Below are 24,937 nucleotides of genomic sequence, written 5' to 3'. Positions count from 1 at the left end.
GGATGAGACGGGTAATTTTGGGGAACTTCACTTCCACTCTATAAATGACTTTATTTTTGTGCCAGTTGGTGGTAGTCAGCAGTCTTTGTTCTTGTCATACAATGCATTTTGCTCATTCTGATTGCTCTTCAACAGAGAAAAAAATGATGTTTAAGAAATTAAGGGTATACTAAAATGTTAGGATTTTATATGTGCACCTTTTCCGATATTCCCACCTCTCTATGAACCTAGACGTACTTGTAGTTTGCATAGGTGTCTCCAGAGAACGGAGGAGTAGGCGTCCATCTTTATGTGCACTGGATTGGCCGTCCTGGTGTATGATTCTCAAGTTGGACCATTTTGCACAGCAAATCCAGTGTATGTAGTAAAGGAAGTCTAGAATGTTTATTCTCTAGTTATAGAGGTCAGTCAGAGTTGCAGCAACAAAAACCTCTATTCCTATTGTGCACTTTCTAGAAGGGAAGCACCAGGATAAAATAGATCTCATGTATACAGTAATACAATTCTTAAATATTCAACATGTTAAGTTTGCAATAGTTGCATTCTGCCTGCGAATTTGAATGACCTTACACCCTAAAGCAAGTAGTTATGACCTAGTTGTGTGAAAATCCTCTTCAGAATAGTTCAAATTAGCACTTAGAGTTGGAGGTACATCTGTTTTATACCTGTAAAATACACGTTGTTATTATTGTGCATGCACAAAATGCAGGCATCTATCCATATTGCAACATCTTACACTTGCAGCTTCTTATGAGTATAGAGCCGGAATGGGAGAAGTAAAGGTAAGACCAGCATTGTCCAATTACAGTAAGGGCTTAGCCTAAGAACTGCGACCAAACCTGGATGATGCAGAAACACCTCTCAGCTGTATCTGTTGAATGCTGGAGTTTGTGTGAAAGTATTTCCCAATTCCAGTCCTCGGCAATTCCTAACAGTGCATGTTTTACAGGTCTCGTTATACAGGGTGATTCAAAAGTCAAGTACACCCTTTTGTTTCAAAAACTGTGCCGAAAATGGGAAAACCAACTTAGGTTCAAGATGGCGCCCATGTTCTTTACATACCCTAAAGCATAGCCCGCCTCCCCCATACCTTACTGGAGTATTCAGTTTTCCCATTTCCTGCACAGTTTTTAAAACAAAAAGGTGTACTGTGACTTTTGAACCACCCTATAGCTTTTTGAATACAGTGAAACGTGTATTTATATTTTGTGTGATAAATTTGCTTTCACATTTCTTAATAATGCTATCAGTACTGAGTTCTCAGTTATAAGAAATACACTTGTTTGCGTTATTGTGGTAAATCTGGTAATGTACGTATTGCATTTTTATAAGGCAAACGGTATAATTTTTCACAATTGTGTATTTCATGCTATGCAGCTGAGTCGTCTGAACCCAAATATCCTTACAAACATCCCAGAAGATGTGCGTGAACACGTAAAACTGCTTCTGAATGTGACTCCGGCTGTGAGACCAGATGCAGATCAAATGACAAAGGTGGGTTTAGTTAGAACAGAAACTATAATCTGCATTGTTTCTGCATTAACCATCGGCTACATTATTGTCGGAATTGCATGCCCACATTAAATAGAAATAAATGACCCATTTTCAGAGCCATGAGATTAGAAAGTTATTTCTTGTTTTAGTGAGGCATTTTACATGGAAGCAATTAAATGGGTTTATCAGCTATTTAACAACATCCAGAAGTCTTCATCACCTCTGTAGCAAAGAAGTTGGTGTGAATTAACACCTGATTTTCTCTGCTCTTCTGTTCTATATATAAATGTAACAAAAAATGTAATTATATGCCTGGTGCCTTAAGCAGTGCATTTGTGTTGCACTATATACACAACTTGCTCCATTTATTTGCCTTCCTAGCAACTAAAAGCATCCGTGTCATCGGAGTGCATCCTGGTCCACCGCATGTCGATATGGTGTAACTGGTGTTTAGCACAAGGCCAGGTGGTAATCCCATGTCTACAATCAATGTATATGTATACCAGATTAAAAAAAAATTATATTTATTTCCCCCCCCCCCTTTGCCGTTTCTTCTACAGATACCATTCTTCGATGATGTTGGTGCCGTGACACTGCAATATTTTGATTCCCTTTTTCAACGAGATAATCTACAGAAGTCCCAGTTTTTCAAGGGGTTACCAAAAGTTCTTCCAAAACTGCCAAAGGTTTGTATGCGATAAACATTGTGTCATTTCAAAACAACTTTTATATGAAGGGTATTTAAAAAATTAAAAAAAATGAAGAGTGCCGACTGGTATTCTGTGCTGGTCTGACTAGTACAATGTTATGTTTATGCATGTAATGTGGTTAAACTTACAGTATAACTTATCTATTAAAGATACACTATATGGACAAAAGTATTCGGACGCCTGACCATTACACCAACAGGGACTGTAATGACATTATATTCAAATACATATACTTTAAATAAAGCTGGTCCCCCTTTTATAGCTATAGCGGCTTCCACAAGATTTTGGAGTGTTTCTGTGGGAATTTGTGCCCATTCATTCTGTAAAGCATTTATGAGGTCAGGCACTGATGTTGGATGAGTAGGACTGGCTCGTAAACTCTGTTCTAGTTCATGCCAAAGGAGTTTGATGGGGTTGAGGTCAGGGCTCTGTGTGGGCCAGTCAAATTCTTCGACACCAAACTCCTTAAGCCATGTCTTTATAGTCCTTGTTTTGTGCACTGGGGCACAGTCATGTTGGAATAGAAAAGGGCCTTTCCCAAACTGCTGCCGCAAAGTTGGAAGCATAGCATTGTCCAAAATGTCTTGGTATCCTGTATCATTAAGAATGCCTTTCACTGGAGATAAGGGGCCTAGCCCAAACCCTGAAAACCTGCTCAATACCTTGATCCCTCCTTCATCAAACTTCACAGTTGGCATAATGCAGTCAGGCAGGTATAGTTGTCCCAGCATCTGCCAAAACCAAACTTTCCCATCTTGACTACCAAATAGAGAAGCGTGATTCGTCACTCCACAGAACACGTTTCCCCTGCTCCACAGTCCATTGTCTGTGTGCTTTACACCACTCCATCCGATGCTTGGCATTGGACTTGGTGATGTGAGGCTTGCATGCAGCTGCTCGGCCATGGAAACCCATTCCATTAAGCTCCTTCCACACCCACACAGTTGTTGTGCTAACATTCTGCCAGTGGAAGTTCGTAACTCTTAAGCTATGGAATCAGCAGAGCCTTGGAGACGTTCACGCACAATGCATCTTAGCAGTCGTTGACCCCGCTCTGTGATTTTACGTGGTTTTCTTCTTCGTGGCTGAGTTGATGCTGTTCCTAATGGCTTCCACTTTTAAATAATATCACTTACAGTTGGCCGTGGAATGAATATCCAGCAGGGATGACATTTCATGAACCGTCATATTGCAAAGGTACTATCACGGTACCACGCTTGAAGTTAAGCTAAGATCTTCATAACGACCTATTTTGTATTTCAAATGTTTGCAAATGGAGACTGCATGGGTAGGTTCTTGATTTTATACACCTGTGGTAACGGGTCTGATGGAAACACCTGAATTCAATAATTAACAGGTGTGTCCAAATACTTTTGTCTGTCTAGTGTAAATATTTAATTGTACATCTGCCTCCATCCCCAACTAGACTGATAATAGGGAACAAAGATATAATGAAAGACACCCACTCACTCCTCCAGCCGACTCATTATCCTGCATATCTGACTAGAGAATTGTGACTGCTCCTTCTGTAGATGTCTTTTGTGTCTGACTATAACTAGATGGTTGTCCCCCATTTTTATTTTATTTTTTCTTTCATTGTTTTCATATTACACAATATTGTGTTGGTTTTTACTAATGTATGATGTATGTGCTGATGACAGAGCCTGTATTTTATACATATAAATTGTTTTTTATTTTTGGCCTTTTTAAACATATAAATTGTATGTTATTAAATTGCTAAGTTAAGCATTGAATCAAATCAGCAGCTGACCAATTTTCTTTGTGCGCGTTCATTATATATATTTTTTTCTGTGTTTATTGTATTGGGTGGATCTCCAGGTCCATACTGTGAAGGCAGCCAAGTAATTGTTTGTGCATTATTTTATATTACCTATATATACTAATAGTGCCCGACATGTTGTATTGTTTCTCTTGTTGTTTACATGGTGGAAGTGCTGGCAAGAGAGGGGGTGGCCTGCACGGAGTACAGGAATTAAAGCTATTTGGAAAACCATAATTAGGAATGTTACTTTTCCTTCAAATTGTGGAGCTATAAACCATGAAAGAAGTAACTCCCTGACCCTTGTGAATTAGGATCAGAAGTGTGATAGTGAGGGAGTAAGCCATTAAGAGGTGCGTGGGCACCACACATTGGGCCTTATTCATAGGTGGTTGCAGTGCTGATGTTTGCGCAGTTGAGCGATTATTTGCTACTGCACATGTGCAAAAAGTCTAGGAATACCTTATGGCTTCCATGCGAGCGAATGTTTGCGATGGCATACGTGCGAGGAAATGTCTGCAGTGGCATTTGCATAAGATACCACTTACTTGAGACGACGTATGCAATTCATGAACATTTCAGGGTGGAAACTGGGAGGTGACCTAGAGTGAGAAATCACAGCCGCACGTGACTTGTGTCCAGCTGTGAATTGGGTCCATTACCCCCACCAGCAATGTGACAAATAGGGTGCTCATGTGGGTGCTGTAGTTTTGGCGATAGACATGTATACTCTAATTTACTTAGGTGCTCCTTGAAAATGCAAAGAATGTTTCAATTGCTAGTGGATTTTACTAGCTTTATTCAAATGACTAACCATATATGAATGCCTGCTTGGAATAGAACGGTTTCTTCATGTATCAGGTGCATAGATTAATATTTCTTATAACTTAAATAATGGATTGAATTATGTTCATTTCACTTTCAGCGTGTTGTCGTACAGCGTATATTGCCGGCACTGACTTCAGAGTTTGTGAATCCGGATATGGTCCCATTTGTGCTCCCTAATGTTCTTCTAGTGGCAGAGGAGTGCACAAAGGAGGAGTATGCGAAGCTGATCCTGCCAGACCTGGGGCCTGTGTTCCGGCAACAGGAACCTATTCAGGTTTGTTTACATTGCTTTGTGTTTTTGTTTACACTGAATCTAATTCCTACAAAGCAGATCCTGATAATAAAAGCTCTAATCACCTTAGAAAAAGGGAATAATATTTAAGGTATATTTGTTTATCTAATTTTCACACTGAATATGGAGGAATCTCCCATTCTTATTAACAAGATGCTTTTCAATTTTTGTCAAACAATTCTCTGTATACACCATGGGGGTCATTCCGAGTTGATTGCTAGCCGCATTTGTTCGCTGTGCAGCGATGAGGCAAAAAATGGCAGTTCTGCGCATGCGTATGCGCCCAAATGCGCACGCACGGCGTACAATTACAACAAACAGTGTAGTTTTACACAGGGTATAGCGATGCTTTTCAGTCGCACAGGCAGCCACAGAGTGATTGACAGGAAGTGGGCGTTTCTGGATGTCAACTGACCGTTTTCAGGGTGTGCTCTGAAAAACGCAGGCGTGCCAGGAAAAACGCAGGGCGTGTTTGTGACGTCAAATCAGGAACTGAATGGTCTGAAGTGATCGCAAGCGCTGAGTAGGTCTGAAGCTACTCTGAAACTGCACAAAATTATTTTGTAGCCGCTCTGCGATCCATTCGTTCGCGCTTCTGCTAAGATAAAATACACTCCCAGTGGGCGGCGGCATTGCGTTTGCACGGCTGCTAAAAATTGCTAGCGAGCGAACAACTCGGAATGACCACCCATGTGCGCATATGTAACACTTCCTGTGGCTCCTTCCCGTCAAAGTTTTGGGTGATGGTGATGAATGGAGTTCTTCAGCCGGGCACACAGTGCTCATTGGGCATTGAGTGCATTAAATTCTTAAATGCTGGGTTTGACAAACAATCTGTTACACTGCTGGTCCCGCTAGGCTTCTGAAAATAAGTCCTCTACATATTTTAAATGCTCAACACTCATTGCACATTAAATACATTCTGTATGAGGCTCAGGCAATGGTGTGTAAAACAAGAATTCCGCTACGTGCATAAAACACATTCTGAGATCTGCAAGAGAGGGAGACTGTAACCGGTTGGTTTAGTATATGTGTGATAACAGGTATTGTATCTGTGTGGAAGTGGAACTCACCCACTCATTACTGTTATCTGTTGCAAGACTGTATATATGTTAATTACAATAATTCAAATTGTTTTTCATTTTTCATGCCGTCAGGCTAGCAATATGGTGAGTTAATATTTTTGATTACAACAATGTTTTTTTAAAATTAAAAATGAAAAAAGTTAATAAAAAAAGTAAAGCGCGAAGTTATTGGTTTGATTTCATGATGATTCTGTGCTTTAGATTCTTCTGATATTTCTGCAAAAAATGGATCTTCTTCTAACCAAGACCCCAGCAGATGAGATCAAGAATAGTGTCCTCCCCATGGTGTACAGGGCTCTGGAGGCTCCGTCAATCCAGATTCAGGTACCATGTGCCCCATTACTGACTGCAGTACCTTCCTTCCACCTGATTACTGGCAGGCCTTAGTGAGAGGCAGTGCTTTTTCTTCACATTGCTATGGTAGCATTTGGCTGTATCTTTCTGTCTGGTATCTCTTTCATATTATAACTGTAAAATGTCAGAGCAAATATATTAATTAGTATTGCTTGAAGTGCAATCAAATGATTAACAACTACATCTTTAGCTATTATGTAAGGCTGTATCACTCTCCATATGCAAATATATGACTACTGGTATAGGAGTAAATACCAATATAAATCAGATTGTAGGAAGCAGTTAGGGGCTTATACTGTCCATCATTGGCTGTGCTCTTGTTTGTAATCATACAAGAGTAAGGAAAGCAATTTCATAGCAGAATAAACCTCAGGCACTAAATGTGAGTTTGTTCTCCGTGTTTATTTGGGTTTCCTCCTACACTACAGAAACATACTTTTTAAGTGGCAAGGTCCACTGGGGCAAGGACTTATGCCAGTGGTTCCCAAACTGTGTGCCGTGTCTCGCCTCGGGACACTTGCAGGGGTGCCTTGGATTGGTGGTCCAGGACCAATTCAAATTATTTATGGTCAATATAATAGACAAAACTAGTGCTAGTAGCTGTCAGTCATAAAATATGGGGACAAACAGAAGCAAATCTTGTCCCTCACCACACATTTGAACCTAAGGATGACATATAAACGCAATCTACTTAATTTAATATTTCTTTCTAAATTTCTCAATAAGAAATTTTTGGCCTAGGGGTGCCGTGAAAAAATTCTGATACTCTAAGGCGCCGTGACTCAAAAAAGTTTGGAAACCACTGACTTATGCGATTAAACACGCTCTGTAAAGCACTTTGTAATATGCTTCATGTATGTTTGTGTGTGTGTGTATGTGTGAGTGAGTATATGTATATATATATGTATGTGTGTGTATGTATAAATATATATATATACAGTGTGTGTATATGTATGTATGTGTGTGTATATATATATATATATATATATATATACATATGTATGTGTGTGTATGTATATATATATATATATGTATGTATGTATGTATGTATGTATTTATATATATATATATATATATATATATATATATATAAAAATGATACACGTTTGGATAGCGAGCCAAATTCCATAGAGCTGGCCACACATGACCCTATCCTGCCAGTCAGACTGAAGGTCGAAAGGCAGGGTTGATCACCACATAAAATATAAATAGAAACAGAATTGCCACATGGTTACATTTCATGGTATTTTTTTTTTTTATTATTGCCACAGGAGGTCAGTGTTGCCATTCAATGCTTTATTTAGTAGAACAGAAAGAGATTATTGGATTATAAATGTGGCTACACAATTAAGCACTGTAATAAACAAATTTCTCCTGCAGGGTCCATAGGTTATCCACAGGATAACACTGGGATATGATGACGCGACAGCAGACTTGCACCAAACGGTCAAAGCTTTTCAGCCTCCCAGCATGTAACGGGCCTGTCCATATATCCCCACCTCCTGGCTCAGTTTTTTGTTTGGTGCGGTAGGAGCCGGACCATGGTCAAAAGGGCTGCTGTTTCTTAGCAGCCATAAGCTTTTATTATCTTCTTTTTATAGTCTTACTATTTTTCAGAGTGATCTTTTTAAAAAGCATCTTATACGTACCTTAGAAAAAGTCGCTCCAACAACACTCTGCCGGGTCACGACAATGCTTACCCACAAATACAGTACTGTTTCGGCGGGCGTCTGTGTCTGATGTACTAGCAAGTCCATCAGACGTTACCAGGCTGTTGCCAGAGCACGGGGAGAAGGTAAGGCATAAGTTCCGCTTAGAGGGGGAACAGGGACACAGCCGCACTGTTTTGGGAGGAAACTACCAAATAGCTGCTAACCAGCATGGCTGGACTCCATTAGGGGATTGATTTCCACAATTTCTACTAAGTTATCTCGGAATGAGAAAGAGACGCAATACTTAAGTCAGTCTATGACTGAGTTTATGAAAAAAGACTCAGTACCCAAACCAGCGTCTCAGTACCCTGCCATTTGTCCGCAAAAACCTACTTCGTCCCATATCCTGCAGTGTGACTCTGATGATGAGGGGTCAAAAATGCTGGAGGGTGAGGTGGGGAAGGATACTCTGTCGCAGGGAATAGAGGCTCTCATAGAAGCTATCAGAGAAGTTCTGAATATCCCTGATAAGGTGACAGAGGAGAGTGAGGAATCCTATTTTAATATAAAGAAGAAATCCTCAGCCACTTTTCCTGTATCAAAGGAAATAAATACCCTGTTTGAAGAACCGTGGGTTAATCCTGATAAGAAATTTCAAATCCCTAAATGGTGGTTGTCATCTTTTACTTTTCCTCCTGAGGAGAGGAAAAAATGGGAGAATCCATCGGTAGTGGATGCATCGGCAAGAATAACCTTACAGGACGCCATTCAAAAACTGTTACAGACCCAGGTCATTGTTCCAGTTTCACCTCATCTACAAAACAAGGGTTACTATTCCAGCTTGTTTGTAGTACCAAAGCCGGACGGTTCAGTAAGACCGATTCTAAACCTCAAGTCGTTGAACCCGTACTTACGAGTGTTCAAATTCAAGGTGGAGTTTCTGAGAGTGGTGTTCTCAGGTCTGGAGGAGGGGCAAGTCCTAGTGTCTCTGGATATCAAGGATGCGTACCTTCATATTCCGATCTGGCCGCCTCATCAGGCTTATCTACGGTTTGCACTGCAGGACTGTCACTACCAGTTCCAGGCCCTGCCATTTTGGTCTCTCCACGGCACCAAAGGTGTTCACTAAAGTGATGGCAGAGATGATGTTACTACTCCGCAAACAAGGAGTGAACATAATTTCGTACTTGGACAATCTTCTGATAAATGCATCGTCCAGGGAGCTGTTTTTGGAAAACATTGGTCTCTCAACCAGACTACTCCTGGATCACGGATGGATTCTAAACCTACCAAATCCCACCTAGACCAAACAAAGGCTTCCTTTTCTGGGAATGATACTGGGCGCAGAGTCTCAGAAAGTGTTCCTTCCCTTGGAAAAGGCAATAGTAATCCAGTCGATGGTTTGGGCTGTCCTGAAGCCAACCCGGATCTCGGTGCATCTATGCATACGCCTTCTGGGGAAAATGGTGGCATCTTACAAGGCAGTTCAGTACGGAAGGTTTCATGCAAGGCGCTTCCAGCTGCATCTGTTGGACAAATGGTCCGGATTGCATCTTCACATGCACCAGATTCTGATGTCTTGACCTACCTGTTTCCTCCGATCCCATTGCTTCCAAGAGTGCTAAAGCGAATCAGGAATCAAGGTCTCCAGGCAATTCTAATTGCCCCGGATTGTCCTCGGAGGGCATGGTACGTGGATCTTCTGGACATGTCTGTCGAATACCCGTGGCCTCTACCACTCAGAAGAGATCTTCAACAAGGACCGGTTGTCTACCCGAACTTACGGTGACTTTGTTTGATGGCATGGAGGTTGAGCGGAATATCCAAGCTCACAAGGGCCTTTCCAAGAAGGTTATTGCAGCCATGGTTCAGGCCAGGAAACATGTGACGTCAAAACACTATCTTAATATCTGGAGGAGAATATGTATCTTGGTGCGGGGAATGCACGTATCCGCCTGCAGAGTTTCACTTGGGACATTTCCTGCAGGCTGGTGTAGATAAGGGCTTACGTCTGGGTTCCATTAAGGTTCAGATTTCAGCCTTCTCCATTTTCTTCCAGAAGAAATTGGCAGTGTTGCCAGAAGTTCAGACCTTCTTGAAATGGGTACTCCACATACAACCTCCTTTTGTGCCGCCTACGGCACCCTGGGATCTGAATGTGGTGTTGGAATTTCTACAGTCCTTCTGGTTTGAACCTCTGATGACGGTAGAAGACAAGTACCTCACGTGGGAGATGGTGATGTTACTGGCCCTGGCTTCTGCTCTACATGTCTCGGAATTTGGGGCCTTATCATGTAAAAGTCCGTACTTGGTCTTTTACGAGGACGGAGCAGAGCTCCGGACTAGACAGCAGTTCCTGCTAAAGGTTGTCTCCACATTTCACCTGAATCAACCTATTGTACTTCTGTCCAGTTTTGACGCTTCTGCTCTTCCGGAGGCATTAGATGCTGTGCGTGCCTTGAAGATCTATGTCAAGCGCACATCTTGGGTCAGAAAAACGGATTCCTTGTTCGTGCTCTATGATGCGCAGAAAAAGGTTTGCCCTGCTTCAAAGCAGTCCATTGCTCGTTGGATTAGGCTAACTATCCAACAGGCCTATGTGTCGGCAGCCTTACCTGTTCCTAAGTCTCTAAAGGCCCACTCTACAAGATCAGTGGGCTCTTCCTGGGCGGCTGCCCTTGGAGTCTCGGCCTTGCAACTATGCCAAGCTGCTACCTGGTCGGGGAAGAACACTTTTATGAAGTTCTACAAATTTGATACCCTGACCAAAGAGGGTACCCAGTTTGGGCAGGCGGTGCTGCATCAGTCTCTACACGTTCCCGCCCGTTCTGGAAGCTTTGGGACGTCTTATTGTACTAGTTTCCCCCAATATACCTTATGGATGCAAGAGAAAATAGGATTTAATACCTACCGGTAAATCCTTTTCTCGTAGTCCATAAGGGATATTGGGCACCCGCCTCAGTGCTGACCAGGGCTGGCCAAACCGGTCCTTGAGATCTACCAACAGTTCATGTTTTCCAGACTTCCTGGAGATCTGTAGAATTGTCAGGTAGGAATAAATGCAGCACAACTTAATTAACAATGATTACACCTGTGCACCAGCTAGGTGGTCTGGAAAATGTGAACTGTTGGTAGATCTCGAGGACTGGTTTGGCCAGCTCTGGCGTAGACACTTCTGCAGGTTCTTGTTCTATAGTTACCTGTTCAGCTGTTGCTGGTTGTTAGATGTTTGTGGGGTGCTGGTGTATAAGTCTCTCCACCCTTTGTTCTCATGCTTCTTCTCTCCTATATGTCCTTTCTCCTTTTTTTTTTTTACCTATAACTGTTTGTTGAAGGGGGCATAGAGGGGAGGAGCCAGCACACCTAGTGAAGAAAATTTAAAGTGCACTGGTTCCTTTGGACCCCATCTATACCCATCATACTAGTTTTTCCCAATATCCCTTATGGACTACGAGAAAAGGATTTACCAGTAGATATTAAAATCCTTTTTTTAATTACCTACCGGTAAATCCTTTTCTCGTAGTCAGTAGGGGATACTGGGTGCCTCCCCGGTGCTTCGTTCTTTCTGCACTGTTACTTGGTTAAGTAATCTTGTTTGGTTCAGCTGCTGCTGTTACAAGTTTTGGTTACCGTGGCTTTCCTCTTGTTGTGGTTGTACTGGTTCGAAATCTCACCACTTTTCTTTTCTATATCCTTCTCTCAAAGTATGTCCGTCTCCTCGGGCACAGTTTCCTAGACTGAGTCTGTTAGGAGGTGCATAGAATGAGGAGCTAGCACACCTAATCAAACTTCTATAGTACCCATGGCTCCTAGTGGACACGTCCATACCCTTTGGTACTAAATGGATTCCCAGTATTCCCTACGGAGTACGAGAAAAGGATTTACCGGTAGGTAATTAAAATCCTATTTTCTTTTGCTGTGCAACTGAATACGTTAAATCCTATATATAATGTAATGCAGTAATATGTTTCTCCTACATACTTGAAATGTGTTTGTAGTTGATTATGTGCTCATATTGCTTGTTATACTAAGTATAACCTGTGACTAATTGCTAGTGTGATTGCTGACTTTACTATAATTCTGTCAGTCTTTTCTGTCTATTCCGATCCTCAATGCTGGTGCAAAGCAGGGTAGGGGTGGATTGTATGTCTCTTTAACAAAATTTAAAGTGATTACAGTCACAAATTGTGTAGTACACTACTAGTGTGGAATTATTATGTCTAAGAGCAGCAAGGGTGAGGAAAATACACTCACAGCAGAAACAACACACACATCCTATTTGTCTTGCAAAGCTGGATTAAGCTCTCAGCATCTGGTTCAGGATGGTTTGTGTGTAAATTGTTTTAGCTTTCACTAAGGTCTCTTGAAAAATACAAGGCAGACACAGGTGCAAGTTGATCCCGCATGGGCTTTGTTTGCACAGACATTATCCAGTATAGCTGAGCGGATAATTTCAACTTCTGTACCAGGAATAGGTTACACTATTAACCCTTACATGCAGCATTCCACCTGCGGTTTATCACTTCCAGCAGGGAAAGCAGCAGCCTCTTCCCTGCTGGAAGTGGCTGAAAGGCCAGTGGTAAGTAAATCACATGGACATGAAACAACATCTTCACAGTCTACACATGTTTCAGATGAGGATTCGTTGGAGAATGAAGACTCATTACACTCTGGTTCTGCATACGAAGATGAGGAGGAAGGTCTCAGCTTACTGGACATATCTGTGTTAATTAATGCAATGAAGGCCATTCTTTCCTTGTCCCAAAACAGTTTAAGACTGAGTTTCCTGGGTTGGATCAGCTGACGGAAATTATGGAAGAGGCTTGGGCTACGCCCAGTAAGAAATTTAGAGTTTCAAGGAAATGGAAATCGAATTATCCTCTTCCGGCTCGGGACTGTTTAAAGAGTGTGGTGGCCCCCAAAGTAGATAGGCATGTCATTCAATTAGTGCGAAAATCTACATTACCTCTGCCTTCAACATCATTAAATGATGTCACGGATAGGAGAGTTGATAGTTTTTGTAAAAAAATGTTTTTCCTGTCTGGGGCAATCATTAGACCAGACATGGCTTCAGCCTGGATGGCAAAAGCAGTAGCTGCCTGGGCTGATGTATTGGAAGGGGATCTTTCAGTTGCATCTAGAGAGCAATAATCCCATGTTGCACATATCAATGTTGCACAGGCTGCAATGTTTTTTGAAGAAGCAGCATTGGATATGGGTACAATTGCCTTTCAGGCATCAGCTTCAGCATTAGTCGCTCGCGGAGCAGTGTGGCTACATACATGGAAAGCTGATTTGGAATCTAAAAAGGTTTTGGAGTCTTTACCTTTTATTAAAGATATTCTTTTTGGTAAAGAATTAACCAGTATTTTGGAATCAGAAGCAGACTCCAAGAAAGTAAAGTTTTCCTTCCACATACAAATTCAAGCCTAAAATTCCAGCTTTTCTGCTTTTTCGGTCTCAAGCAAAAGGAAAAGGTGATGTCAAACAGTCCCAATACAACATGTCTGGTAAGACTAAAAACGACCGGTTTCTAAAACAGAAGATAAGCCATCAGCCTGATGGTGCGGGCCTACACCTGGGCGATCCCAGGGTGGGAGGCCGACTTTTCATATGGAGACTTTACATTTTATCATTTTGGCCATGTAGCTAGGGGATTATATGGTATCCCTGGATATCCAGGATGCTTACCTACGTGTTGCTATAGCCCTGTCCCATCGGCGCTATCTCAGGTTCGCTTTCCTCCAACAGCATTTTCAGTTCCAGGATCTGCCATTCGGATTGGCCACAGTCCTCAGAGTATTTACCAAAATTATGGTGGTAATGGCAGCTTACCTCCGCCAACAGGGGATAAGAATTTTTCCATACCTCGACGATCTTTTATTACTGGCACAGTCTCAGGAATTGCTTCTGTGTCATCTGCAACAGACAATAGCGTGTCTGCAGAAGCACGGTTAGCTCGTAAATTGGGGTGAAATCGTCTCTGGTTCCGTCACAGCGGATTACTCACTTGGGAGCTGTATTGGATTCGAGCCTTCTGAGAGTAATTTTACCTCTGAACAAAATATCCAAAGTTCAGTCAAGGATTCAGGAGCTGCTACATAATCGAAAGGTATCCATTCACGCAGCAATGCGTGTAATGGGAATTGATGGTGTCAACATTCGACATGGTAGAGTATGCTCCGTTCCATTCGAGGCCTCTGCAACATCAGCTCCTTGCCAAATGGAATGGTTTTCATCAGACAATAAAAACACAGACTATGGTCCTTACGGTGGAAGTAAGGAGGTCGTTAGCCTGGTGGCTACAGACATACCATTTGGACAAAGGGAGACCCTTTTGGATATCAGATTGGGAAATTCTGACAACGAATGCCAGCCTTAAGGGCTGGGAAACGGTGTCAGGAAGGTTTTGTTTCCAGGGTCAGTGGACCAAGGAAGAAAGTTGCCTGCCAATAAATATATTGGAATGCCGGGCCATATACATAGCGCTGATTCAGGCAAAGGACATGCTTCAGGGAAAACCAGTTCAGATCCACTCGGACAATGCAACGGCAGTAGCGTACCTCAACCATACCTCAACCATCAGGGAGTAACTCGCAGCCAGAAAGCAATGAAGGAGGTAAGTCACATGTTAAAGTGGGCAGAACTTCATCATCCAGCCTTGTCCGCAGTGTTCGTTCCAGGAGTCCTAAACTGGGAAGCGCATTTTCTCAGTCGACACGCCATTTATGCAAACAGATGGGCTCTACACCCGGAGGTCTTCCAGACCCTGGTTGACAGGTGGGGGTTGCCGGAGATAGATATCATGGCGTCCCGTCAGAACAGCAAAGTTCCCATATACGGGTCAAGAACAAAGGATCCCAAAGCGATCTTTGTGGATGCCCTATCTGTGAGATGGGACTTTCATCTGGTCTTTGTGCTTCCACCAATCGCCTTGTTAGCCAGGGGGGTGTGAAAGGTAAAACAAGGAAGGGGTGCCATGATACTAATAGCTCCGGCTTGGCCCAGAAGAAAATGGTACACAGATCTGCAGAGGATGTTGATGGATGCTCTATTCCTACTCCCTCAATGTCCAGATCTACTGTCTCAAGGTCCTTGTTATCACAGACACCTGGATCGACTGTCTTTGACGGCGTGGCTCTTGAGACCTCAATCTTGAAGTCAAGAGGATTCTCACAACAGGTAATTCAAACATTGCTCAGAGCAAGGAAACCTTCCTCAGCTCGCATTTATCACCGAATATGGCAAGCCTATATTCAGTGGTGCAGTGAACGGAAATTTGACCCTAGGTCTTTCAGAGTTTACAGGGTCTTAACATTCCTTCAGGCAGGAATGGATAAAGGTTTAATGGTGGCTGCCTCGAGAGTGCAAGTGTCAGCATTGGCTGTATGGTTCTAAAAGAAAATTGCCAACTTACAGGATGTGCGCACTTTTTTCCAGGGAATGCTGCGCATTCAACTTCCTTTTGTTTCTCCTACAGTGCCTTGGGATTTAAGTTTAGTCCTAAAGGCCCTTCAAGTTGCCCCATTTGAACCACTTAATAAAGTGGATCTTAAATGGTTGACAGCTAATGGTCTCTTTCTACTGGCCATGGCTTCAGCTAGAAGAGTTTCAGATTTAGGGGCATTGTTATGTCATCCTCTATTTCTGATTTTTTATCCAGATAGAGCAGTCGTCAGAACTAAATCTGAGTATCTTCCTAAGGTGGTGTCTAAATTCCACCTTAACAAAGAAATTGTAGTTCCGGCCTTCCAAGGGCCATATCTTTCTGCGGAAGATGCATCGTTGGACGTAGTTCGTGCCTTAAGGATCTACGTAGATCGTACCAATGCTATCAGAAAGACCAGATTCTCTGTGTTCTCTATGGATTTCACACGAGAGGATGGCCTGCTGATAAGCAGACACTGGCGAGGTGACTTCGGATGACTATTTCATAAGCATATTGTCAAGCTGATCTCCCTGTTCCAGCTAATGTCTCTGCTCACTCTACCCGAAAGGTAGGTCCATCATGGGCAGCACAACGTGGTGCATCAGCAGAACAGATATGTAAGGCAGCCACATGGTCTTCCATTAACACATTCATTAGACATTATGCCATTGATATCTTTGTCTCTCGGGGCGCTGAATTCGGACTAAGGATTCTCCTGTCTAATCTGGAGCGTCCCCACCACTAAATTGCTTTGGGACATCCCAATGTTATCCTGTGGATAACCTGTGGACTCTGCATGAGACACACACGTTATGGTAAGAACTTACCATTGATAATGGTATTTCTCCTAAGTCCACAGGATCCACGGGTATCCCACCCTGACGCACCTGATTTGAGGATCCTTTTACTCACTAACCTCTTCCGTCTTGTACAGAAGGGTGTGCATGTCTGTTCTTCTCGTCTGATTAGGGCTCTCTATGATGCTCCTGCCTTGAGCTGTGGGAAAAACAACTGATTTGCCTGACGCTGGGATTTATGGACAGGCCCGTTGCATGCTGGGAGGCCAAAAAGCTTTGGCCGTTTGGTGCAAATCTGCTGTCGCGTCGTCATATCCCAATGTTATCCTGTGGACTTAGGAAAAATACCGTTATCAACGGTAAGTTCTTACCATAACGTATATATTGATTTCTTTAAAAGGTGCAAACGAGAAGAGGTTTCATTAGGAAACATATCACTAAGAACTTCATAACTGGCAGAAGGTCTCTTTATATTCTTAAACCTTTATTTTATGTATTATATCTATCTATATCTAAAACATGCACACAAATTAAATATATCAGATATTTTCTTATGTTTTAAATGTCTTTTTTATTTTGTGTTTTTATTTTAGGAGTTGTGCCTAAACATAATCCCTACATTTGCAAACCTAATAGATTATCCATCCATGAAAAACTCATTGATACCAAGGATTAAAACGGCTTGTTTACAAACATCATCTCTTGCTGTGAGTACAGACAGCAGTTTTATTTTCTGTATAATTCTATTATTTCTCTTGCCACCTTAGATCTGCAGTTCCTCTTTCTTGGATATGTGACCTATAATATAATATAATTAGCATATTTCTGGCAACAGAGTAGAACACGTTCTGTCCCTAGAGAGCTAAAATGTGGAATAACGCAGAAATAATGGGCAACCTCTAAACCAGTGGTTCCCAAACTGTGTGCCTAGGCACCCTGGGGTGCCGCAAGGCTCTTGCAGGGGGGCTTCGGATTGGTGGTCGAGGGCCAAAAATATTGTTTATGGTTAAAGTGATAGGCAAAACCAGTGCTAGTGGCTGCCAATCATAAAATGTGGACAATCAGAAGCACAAGTGTACACCACCTTATAACTGAACCTACGCTGAAGGGTAGGCATAATTTCCTTAATTTAATATTATTTTCCCAAATAAATCAATTATAAACTTTTAACCTAGGGTTCTTTGAAAAAAATGCTGATACTCTAGCGCACCGTGATTCAACAAAGTTCGGAAAACAACTGCTCTAATCTTTTATTTGGCTCTTTGTGCGAGATTCAGTTCTTATCCTGTCACTAGATGGCGCCCAAACAGAGCAGTTCAATTGTAGCTTTTTTTAGGTGCGATGTCTGCTGGCATGTGCATTTTAGCTCGCACCTCTCGGGGGTAGCGATCTGAATTGCGCAAAAAGTGAGCCGTTTGGGCACCCAAACAGCACTTTTCCCGATCGCGCCCAGCAGTTTGGATAGGTTTAGTGGTTTTACGCTGCTAGCCCCACCTCTGTGGGCACGATCAGGGTGATAAAAAAAATCAGTTGAATATCACCCCATATTCTCCTGTCACGTTAAACGGGAGATCGGGTGCGATAATTAATTGAATATCCCATGCAGCCACCGCAGCCAGGTATAGTGGCTGTGAATGCGGCAATTGCAGCTGTCAAAATCGATAGTTATAGCTGTCTGAACGGTCAGTGGCGCTGATCGTTAATACATCCTGTAGATAGCAGCACTGATAAAGATGGTCGCATATCGCTCCTGGCATTTGCCGATTATCACTACATTCTTACATGAGGGTGAAGTGGTTACTGCTGCACATACTGTAGCGTCAATTCCTACATTTACCCCCAGGTTTGAGAACCACTGGTCTGTTGTGAACAACTTAGTCTGTACGCTGAAATTAACACCAGCTATCCAATTTAAAGCTTAGGCTCCCAAACTCTCTGTCCTCAGGACCCCAAACAGTGCATGTTTTCCAAGTCTTCTTACAGAAACACAAGTGAACTAATTAGCTCCACTTGTGATGTCCGTGAATACACCTGTGCCCCTGCTGGGTAACCTGGCAAACGTAAACTGCTTTGGGTCCTCAGGACCGAGTTTGAGAACCTGTGGCTTAAGGTGGGTACTCACTGATAGATATATCTGCCGATCAATTGATCGGCAGATATATCTATGGACGGACCGGGCAGTGTGCTGAACATACACACTGCCCGATCTGTCGGCACTGACGTCATGAACTGGGCGGGCGTGTACACACGCCCGCCCAGTTCAGCTGTCAATCCCCACCGGCTGCCGCAGCATGCCGACCGCCCGTACACACACAGCGACGCGCCAATATATTGGTAGATATATTGGCCGTCAGCTGTGCAGCGGGGCCAGTTCACAGACATATCGCATGTACACACTGGCCGACGGACCCGCAATATATCGGCCGTTCAAGAGAACGGCCGATATATTGCCCAGTGGGTACCCACCTTTAGAGTACCCTCATTTATTTATGTTCGTATTTGTTTACTATCAGAAAAAAACATTCTAAGTATAGTTCTAAGTAGGGAGGCCAATCCCGGGGCATTTTTTCAATCCCGGGAATCAGGATTGAAAAATGCTCAATCCCAGGATTCCCGGGATCCCGGGATTGAACCGTGATTCATTTTTCCTCCCACCCCATCCCCGCCCATTTCAAGTATAGATTAAAAAAAAAAAAAAAAAAAAATAACATACTCACTACATTAAACAGTCCAGAGGCAGGCAGGAGCACAGTCTGGCGGTGTTCTCCATTTAAGATCAAGGAAGGCGGGCTGGAGGGCAACCATGATGCAGACCAGATGTGGCGGGCCGCCGGAGGGAAGGTGTGCGGATGTGCAGCGTGACCTCGCTGACATCACGACGCGCACAGCAGGGTCCGGCCTCCTCCATTTCAGATGCCCTCCAGCCCGCCTGTTAAGAGTAGATGCAGTGGGCCGCCGGAGGGAAGGTGTGGGATGCGCAGCGTGACCTCGCTGACGTCACGCCGTGCACCCGGGGCCGGCCTCCTCCATTTAACATGCGGGCTGGAGGGCAGCTGGAGAGTAGATGCAGCGTGCCGCCGGAGGGAAGGTGTGGGGATGCGCAGCAGCGAGGTCACGCCGCACACAGCCGGGGCCGGTCAGCGTCTGAGGCTGAGCCAAGCGCTAGTGCTCAGCAGCGCTGCCCGGACACAAAAACACAATGTGCAGTTAAGTCCCGTGAATCCTGGGATTGGAGGCTTCAGTCCCAGGATTCAAATCCCAGCAGTTTTGGCCTCATATCCCGGGATCCTCCCAATCCCGGGATTGGCCACCCTAGTTCTAAGTGACACAAAGTAAAGACGAAGGCGTTATTGGGTTTCCTCCTGCATATTTAAGGATTGCTAAATTAATCACCTCTGTTTACAGTACTACTTTGCTTTCTTTGTGCAGGTGCGTGTGAACTCTCTGGTGTGCTTAGGAAAGATCTTGGAGTACCTGGACAAGTGGTTTGTACTGGATGAAATCCTCCCTTTTTTGCAACAAATCCCTTCAAGAGAGCCTGCAGTTCTTATGGGGATTCTAGGTATATATCATTGCATATGTGATATATTTTTTGTTGCCTGTCTGTCTAAGACATGCGTAGTGAAGCTGAACAGCAGCACACGATTACACTACACACACGCCGCATATTCATATCACCAGCTGTTATTGCAGCACAAACTAGATGCCTAGAACCTCAGTGGTTTATCAAAGAGGCAGAGAGACACAGGGAGGACACAGAGACACAGGGACAATAGATGTGAGGGGTAGAGACATAGGGGGTCACTCAGACTTGATTGCGTGCTAGATTTTTTCGCTGCGCTGCGATCATGTCAGAACTGCGCATACGTATGCACCGCAATGTGCAGGCGCGACGTACGGGTACAAAGCGGATCATTGCTGTGCGATGGATTTTATGAAGAATCCATTCGCACAGCCGATCGCAAGGAGATTGACAGGAAGCGTTTGTGGGTGTCAACTGACCGTTTTCTGGGAGTGTTTGGAAAAACGCAGGCGTGTCTAAGTGTTTGCAGGGCGGGTGTCTGACGTCATTTCCGGGACCTGACAAGCTGAAGTGATCTCAGCGGCTGAGTAAGTTCTGGGCAACTCAGAAACTGCACAAAACTTTTTTGTAGTGCTCGGCTGCACATGCGATTGCACACTTGCAAGCAAACATGCACTCCCCTATAGGCAGCGACTATCTGATCGCAGCGCTGCAAAAAATAGCTAGCGAGCGATCAGGTCTGAATTACCCCCATAGGGTGTTAGAAGCTGCCGTTGCGCTTGCCACAGGTTGTATTATTATTATTTATATGGCACCACAAGGGTTCCGCAGCGCCCAATTACAGAGTACATAAGCAAATAATGAAAACAGGAAAACAGCAACTTACAGTTGAAGACAATATAGGACAAGTACAGGGTAACTAAGCATAGCTACATCAGCAGATGACACTGGAATAAGTATCAGGTGGCAGTGGACTGCTGGAGTTGATGCAGTTGAAGATTAATAAAGTAAGAGAAAAGATAAGCACATGACGGAAGAGGGCCCTACTCGTGTTCTCACTCTATGGGTGTCGTGGACGCCTAGAGTGGGAATAGCCCCTGTGCGCCAGGATTCCAGCTGTCGGCATTGTTGGCTGTTGAGATTTCGGCATCTGTATCCTGACCGCCAGTATCCCGACAGCCGGCAAATTGATTGCATCCCGCTAGTACTGAGTGAACTTTCTTCAGCTGCGAACGTCAGCTTTTAGAGATGAAGCCCATCTTGTCACTGCAGGAGTAGCATGCTTACTAGGTGAGCATAACAGAGAGAGAGATGGAGGACGAGAGGAGAGTGAAGACATGTTTCTTCGGGTTTCATGGGGTTCCACAGGGAGAACATCGGGGTTGTAGGTGGTGGATGAGAGTCCAGGCACCAAACAGTTAAGCTTTCAGACTTCCCAGAATGCTCGGCTCCTCTCTCCTATAACCCCGCCTTCATGCTCAGGCAGGTTAGTTTGCTGTTGGTGCCAGCAGGAAAACTGGTTGCACCTTTACAGGGGGCTGTTATGGTAGACCTATGCTTTCCAATTTACCGCTCACTATGGGGACCCCAGGACTGCGTAGCTAACATACAGTATGGGGGCAGGTAAGAGGGTCCCATCAGACAGACAGAGCTTAACTGTGATGGAATTATGCCCTGTGCCTTCTAGGCTAAACAATTCATCTTTTTTTTTTTTTCCAAGTTGGGAAGTGTGTAGAAAGCATTAAAAGTGCTGTATCTCCCCTATTTATGCACTCAGGACTCAGGGGAACTATTATTTGAAAGGTAATATCTCCTCTTTCAAATGATAAGACCCCTAAGAAATGATCGCACCCGATCACCAGAAAACGCTTTAAGCACTGCAGAAATTAATATGATGTCCAGGCATGGGGAATTCTGTATTTCCCTCATCCTGGCTTAAGTAAACTCTGGGGCAGTTTTATTTGGAAAAGTCCTCTTTTCAAGGGAAGTGGCCCCGTAGTGGTTATTCTCTGGTGATCACCAGACAATGGGGGTAATTCAGACCTGATAGCTGCTGTGCGTTTTCGCACAGAGTGCCATCAGATCTGAACTGTGTATGCACCGCAATGCGCTGGAGCGACGGACCGCAGCAACGGGGATCGCCGATTAGCGACGGGATGATGCGATAAATCCGATCGCATGGGCGTCAGTCGTAATTGACAGGAGGAGGACGTTTGTAGGTGGCAACTGAACGTTTCCAGGGAGTGTCCGGACAAACGCAGGCGTGTCAAAGCGTTTGAAGTGAGGGTGTCTGACGTTGGCTCTGGCCCCGATCAGCAAGACGCAATCGCAGCGGCTGAGTAAGTCCTGGGCTAAGCAGAGACTGCACAAAATCAGTTTGTGCAGCTCTGCTATACATCCGAATGCACACTTGCACAGCGAATTAAACCTCCCCCTGTAGGCGGCGACTATCTGATCGCAGGGCAGCAAAAAACGCAGCCCAGCGATCAGGTCTGAATTACCCCCAATGTCAGCCAGCTCTGCAGAAATACTAATTTCTCTGACGTCCTAGTGGATGCTGGGAACTCCGAAAGGACCATGGGGAATAGCGGCTCCGCAGGAGACTGGGCACAAAAGTAAAAGCTTTAAGACTAGCTGGTGTGCACTGGCTCCTCCCCCTATGACCCTCCTCCAAGCCTCAGTTAGATTTTTGTGCCCGAACGAGAAGGGTGCAATCTAGGTGGCTCTCCTGAGCTGCTTAGAGTAAAAGTTTAAATTAGGTTTTTTATTTTCAGTGAGTCCTGCTGGCAACAGGCTCACTGCATCGTGGGACTAAGGGGAGAAGAAGCGAACTCACCTGCGTGCAGAGTGGATTGGGCTTCTTAGGCTACTGGACATTAGCTCCAGAGGGACGATCACAGGCCCAGCCATGGATGGGTCCCAGAGCCGCGCCGCCGTCCCCCTTACAGAGCCAGAAGAGCAGAAAAGGTCCGGAAAATCGGCGGCAGAAGACGTCCTGTCTTCAATAAGGTAGCGCACAGCACCGCAGCTGTGCGCCATTGCTCTCAGCACACTTCACACTCCGGTCACTGAGGGTGCAGGGCGCTGGGGGGGGGCGCCCTGAGACGCAATAAAAATACCTTATATGGCAAAAAAATACATCACATATAGCTCCTGGGCTATATGGATGCATTTAACCCCTGCCAGGATACATAGAAAAACGGGAGATAAGGCCGCCGAGAAGGGGGCGGAGCCTATCTCCTCAGCACACTGGCGCCATTTTCCCTCACAGCTCCGTTGGAGGGAAGCTCCCTGGCTCTCCCCTGCAGTCACTACACTACAGAAAGGGTTAAAAAAGAGAGGGGGGCACAAATTAGGCGCAGTATAAACAATACAGCAGCTATAAGGGGAAAAACACTTATATAAGGTTATCCCTGTATATATATAGCGCTCTGGTGTGTGCTGGCAAACTCTCCCTCTGTCTCCCCAAAGGGCTAGTGGGGTCCTGTCCTCTATCAGAGCATTCCCTGTGTGTGTGCTGTATGTCGGTACGTTTGTGTCGACATGTATGAGGAGAAAAATGATGTGGAGACGGAGCAGATTGCCTGTAATAGTGATGTCACCCCCTAGGGGGTCGACACCTGAGTGGATGAACTGTTGGAAGGAATTACGTGACAGTGTCAGCTCTGTATAAAAGACAGTGGTTGACATGAGACAGCCGGCTACTCAGCTTGTGCCTGTCCAGACGTCTCATAGGCCGTCAGGGGCTCTAAAGCGCCCGTTACCTCAGATGGCAGATATAGACGCCGACACGGATACTGACTCCAGTGTCGACGGTGAAGAGACAAATGTGACTTCCAGTAGGGCCACACGTTACATGATTGAGGCAATGAAAAATGTTTTACACATTTCTGATAATACAAGTACCACCAAAAAGGGGTATTATGTTCGGTGAGGAAAAACTACCTGTAGTTTTCCTGAATCTGAGAAATTAAATGAGGTGTGTGATGATGCGTGGGTTTCCCCCGATAACAACTGATAATTTCTAAAATGTTATTGGCATTATATCCTTTCCCGCCAGAGGTTAGGGTGCGTTGGGAAACACCCCCTAGGGTGGATAAAGCGCTCACACGCTTGTAAGGGCTCTACCCTCTCCTGAGATGGCCGCCCTTAAGGATCCTGCTGATAGAAAGCAGGAGGGTATCCTAAAATGTATTTACACACATACTGGTGTTATACTGCGACCAGCAATCGCCTCAGCCTGGATGTGCAGTGCTGGGTTGGCGTGGTCGGATTCCCTGACTGAAAATATTGATACCCTAGATAGGGACAGTATATTATTGCCTATAGAGCATTTAAAAGATGCATTTCTATATATGCGTGATGCACAGCGGAATATTTGCCGACTGGCATCAAGTCTAAGTGCGTTGTCCATTTCTACCAGTAGAGGGTTATGGACACGACAGTGGTCAGGTGATGCGGATTTCAAACGGCATTTGGAAGTATTGCCTTATTAAGGAGAGGAGTTATTTGGGGTCGGTCTTTCAGACCTGGTGGCCACGGCAACAGCTGGGAAATCCACGTTTGTACCCCAGGTCGCCTCTCAACATGAGAAGACGCCGTATTATCAGGCGCAGTCTTTTCGTGGACAAGCGGGCAAAAGGTTCCTCATTTCTGCCCCGTGACGGAGGGAGAGGAAAAAGGCTGCAGAAATCAGCCAGTTCCCAGGAACAGAAACCCTCTCCCGCCTCTGCCAAGCCCTCAGTATGACGCTGGGGCTTTACAAGCAGAATCAGGCACGGTGGGGGGCCGTCTCAATGAATTTCAGCGCGCAGTGGGCTCACTCGCAAGTAGACCCCTGGATCCTTCAGGTGATATCTCAGGGGTACAAATTGGAATTCGAGACGTCTCCCCCTCGCCGTTTCCTAAAGTCGGCTTTACCGATGTCTCCTTCTGACAGGGAGACAGTTTTGGAAGCCATTCACAAGCTGTATTCCCAGCAGGTGATAATCAA

General features: G+C 44.5%; 1 protein-coding gene across 5 annotated transcripts in view; it reads left to right on the top strand.

Moving 5' to 3' along the window:
• SCYL2 (SCY1 like pseudokinase 2) overlaps positions 1-24,937 on the top strand; it is a 158,511-nt gene that overhangs the window by 75,728 nt on the left and 57,846 nt on the right. For all 5 annotated transcript variants that reach the window (XM_063927837.1, XM_063927836.1, XM_063927835.1 and 2 more), the window contains 6 exons: positions 1,378-1,494; positions 2,055-2,180; positions 4,910-5,086; positions 6,391-6,513; positions 17,015-17,128; positions 19,851-19,983. In XM_063927837.1, the coding sequence (XP_063783907.1) occupies positions 1,378-1,494; positions 2,055-2,180; positions 4,910-5,086; positions 6,391-6,513; positions 17,015-17,128; positions 19,851-19,983 (790 nt within the window). The remainder of the gene's footprint in view (positions 1-1,377; positions 1,495-2,054; positions 2,181-4,909; positions 5,087-6,390; positions 6,514-17,014; positions 17,129-19,850; positions 19,984-24,937) is intronic.

This window comes from Pseudophryne corroboree, chromosome 6, assembly GCF_028390025.1.
Source record: "Pseudophryne corroboree isolate aPseCor3 chromosome 6, aPseCor3.hap2, whole genome shotgun sequence".
In the NCBI taxonomy this organism is placed as follows: domain Eukaryota; kingdom Metazoa; phylum Chordata; class Amphibia; order Anura; family Myobatrachidae; genus Pseudophryne; species Pseudophryne corroboree.
Note: the sequence above shows the minus strand (reverse complement) of the source record. Positions and strands in the feature narration are given on the sequence as shown.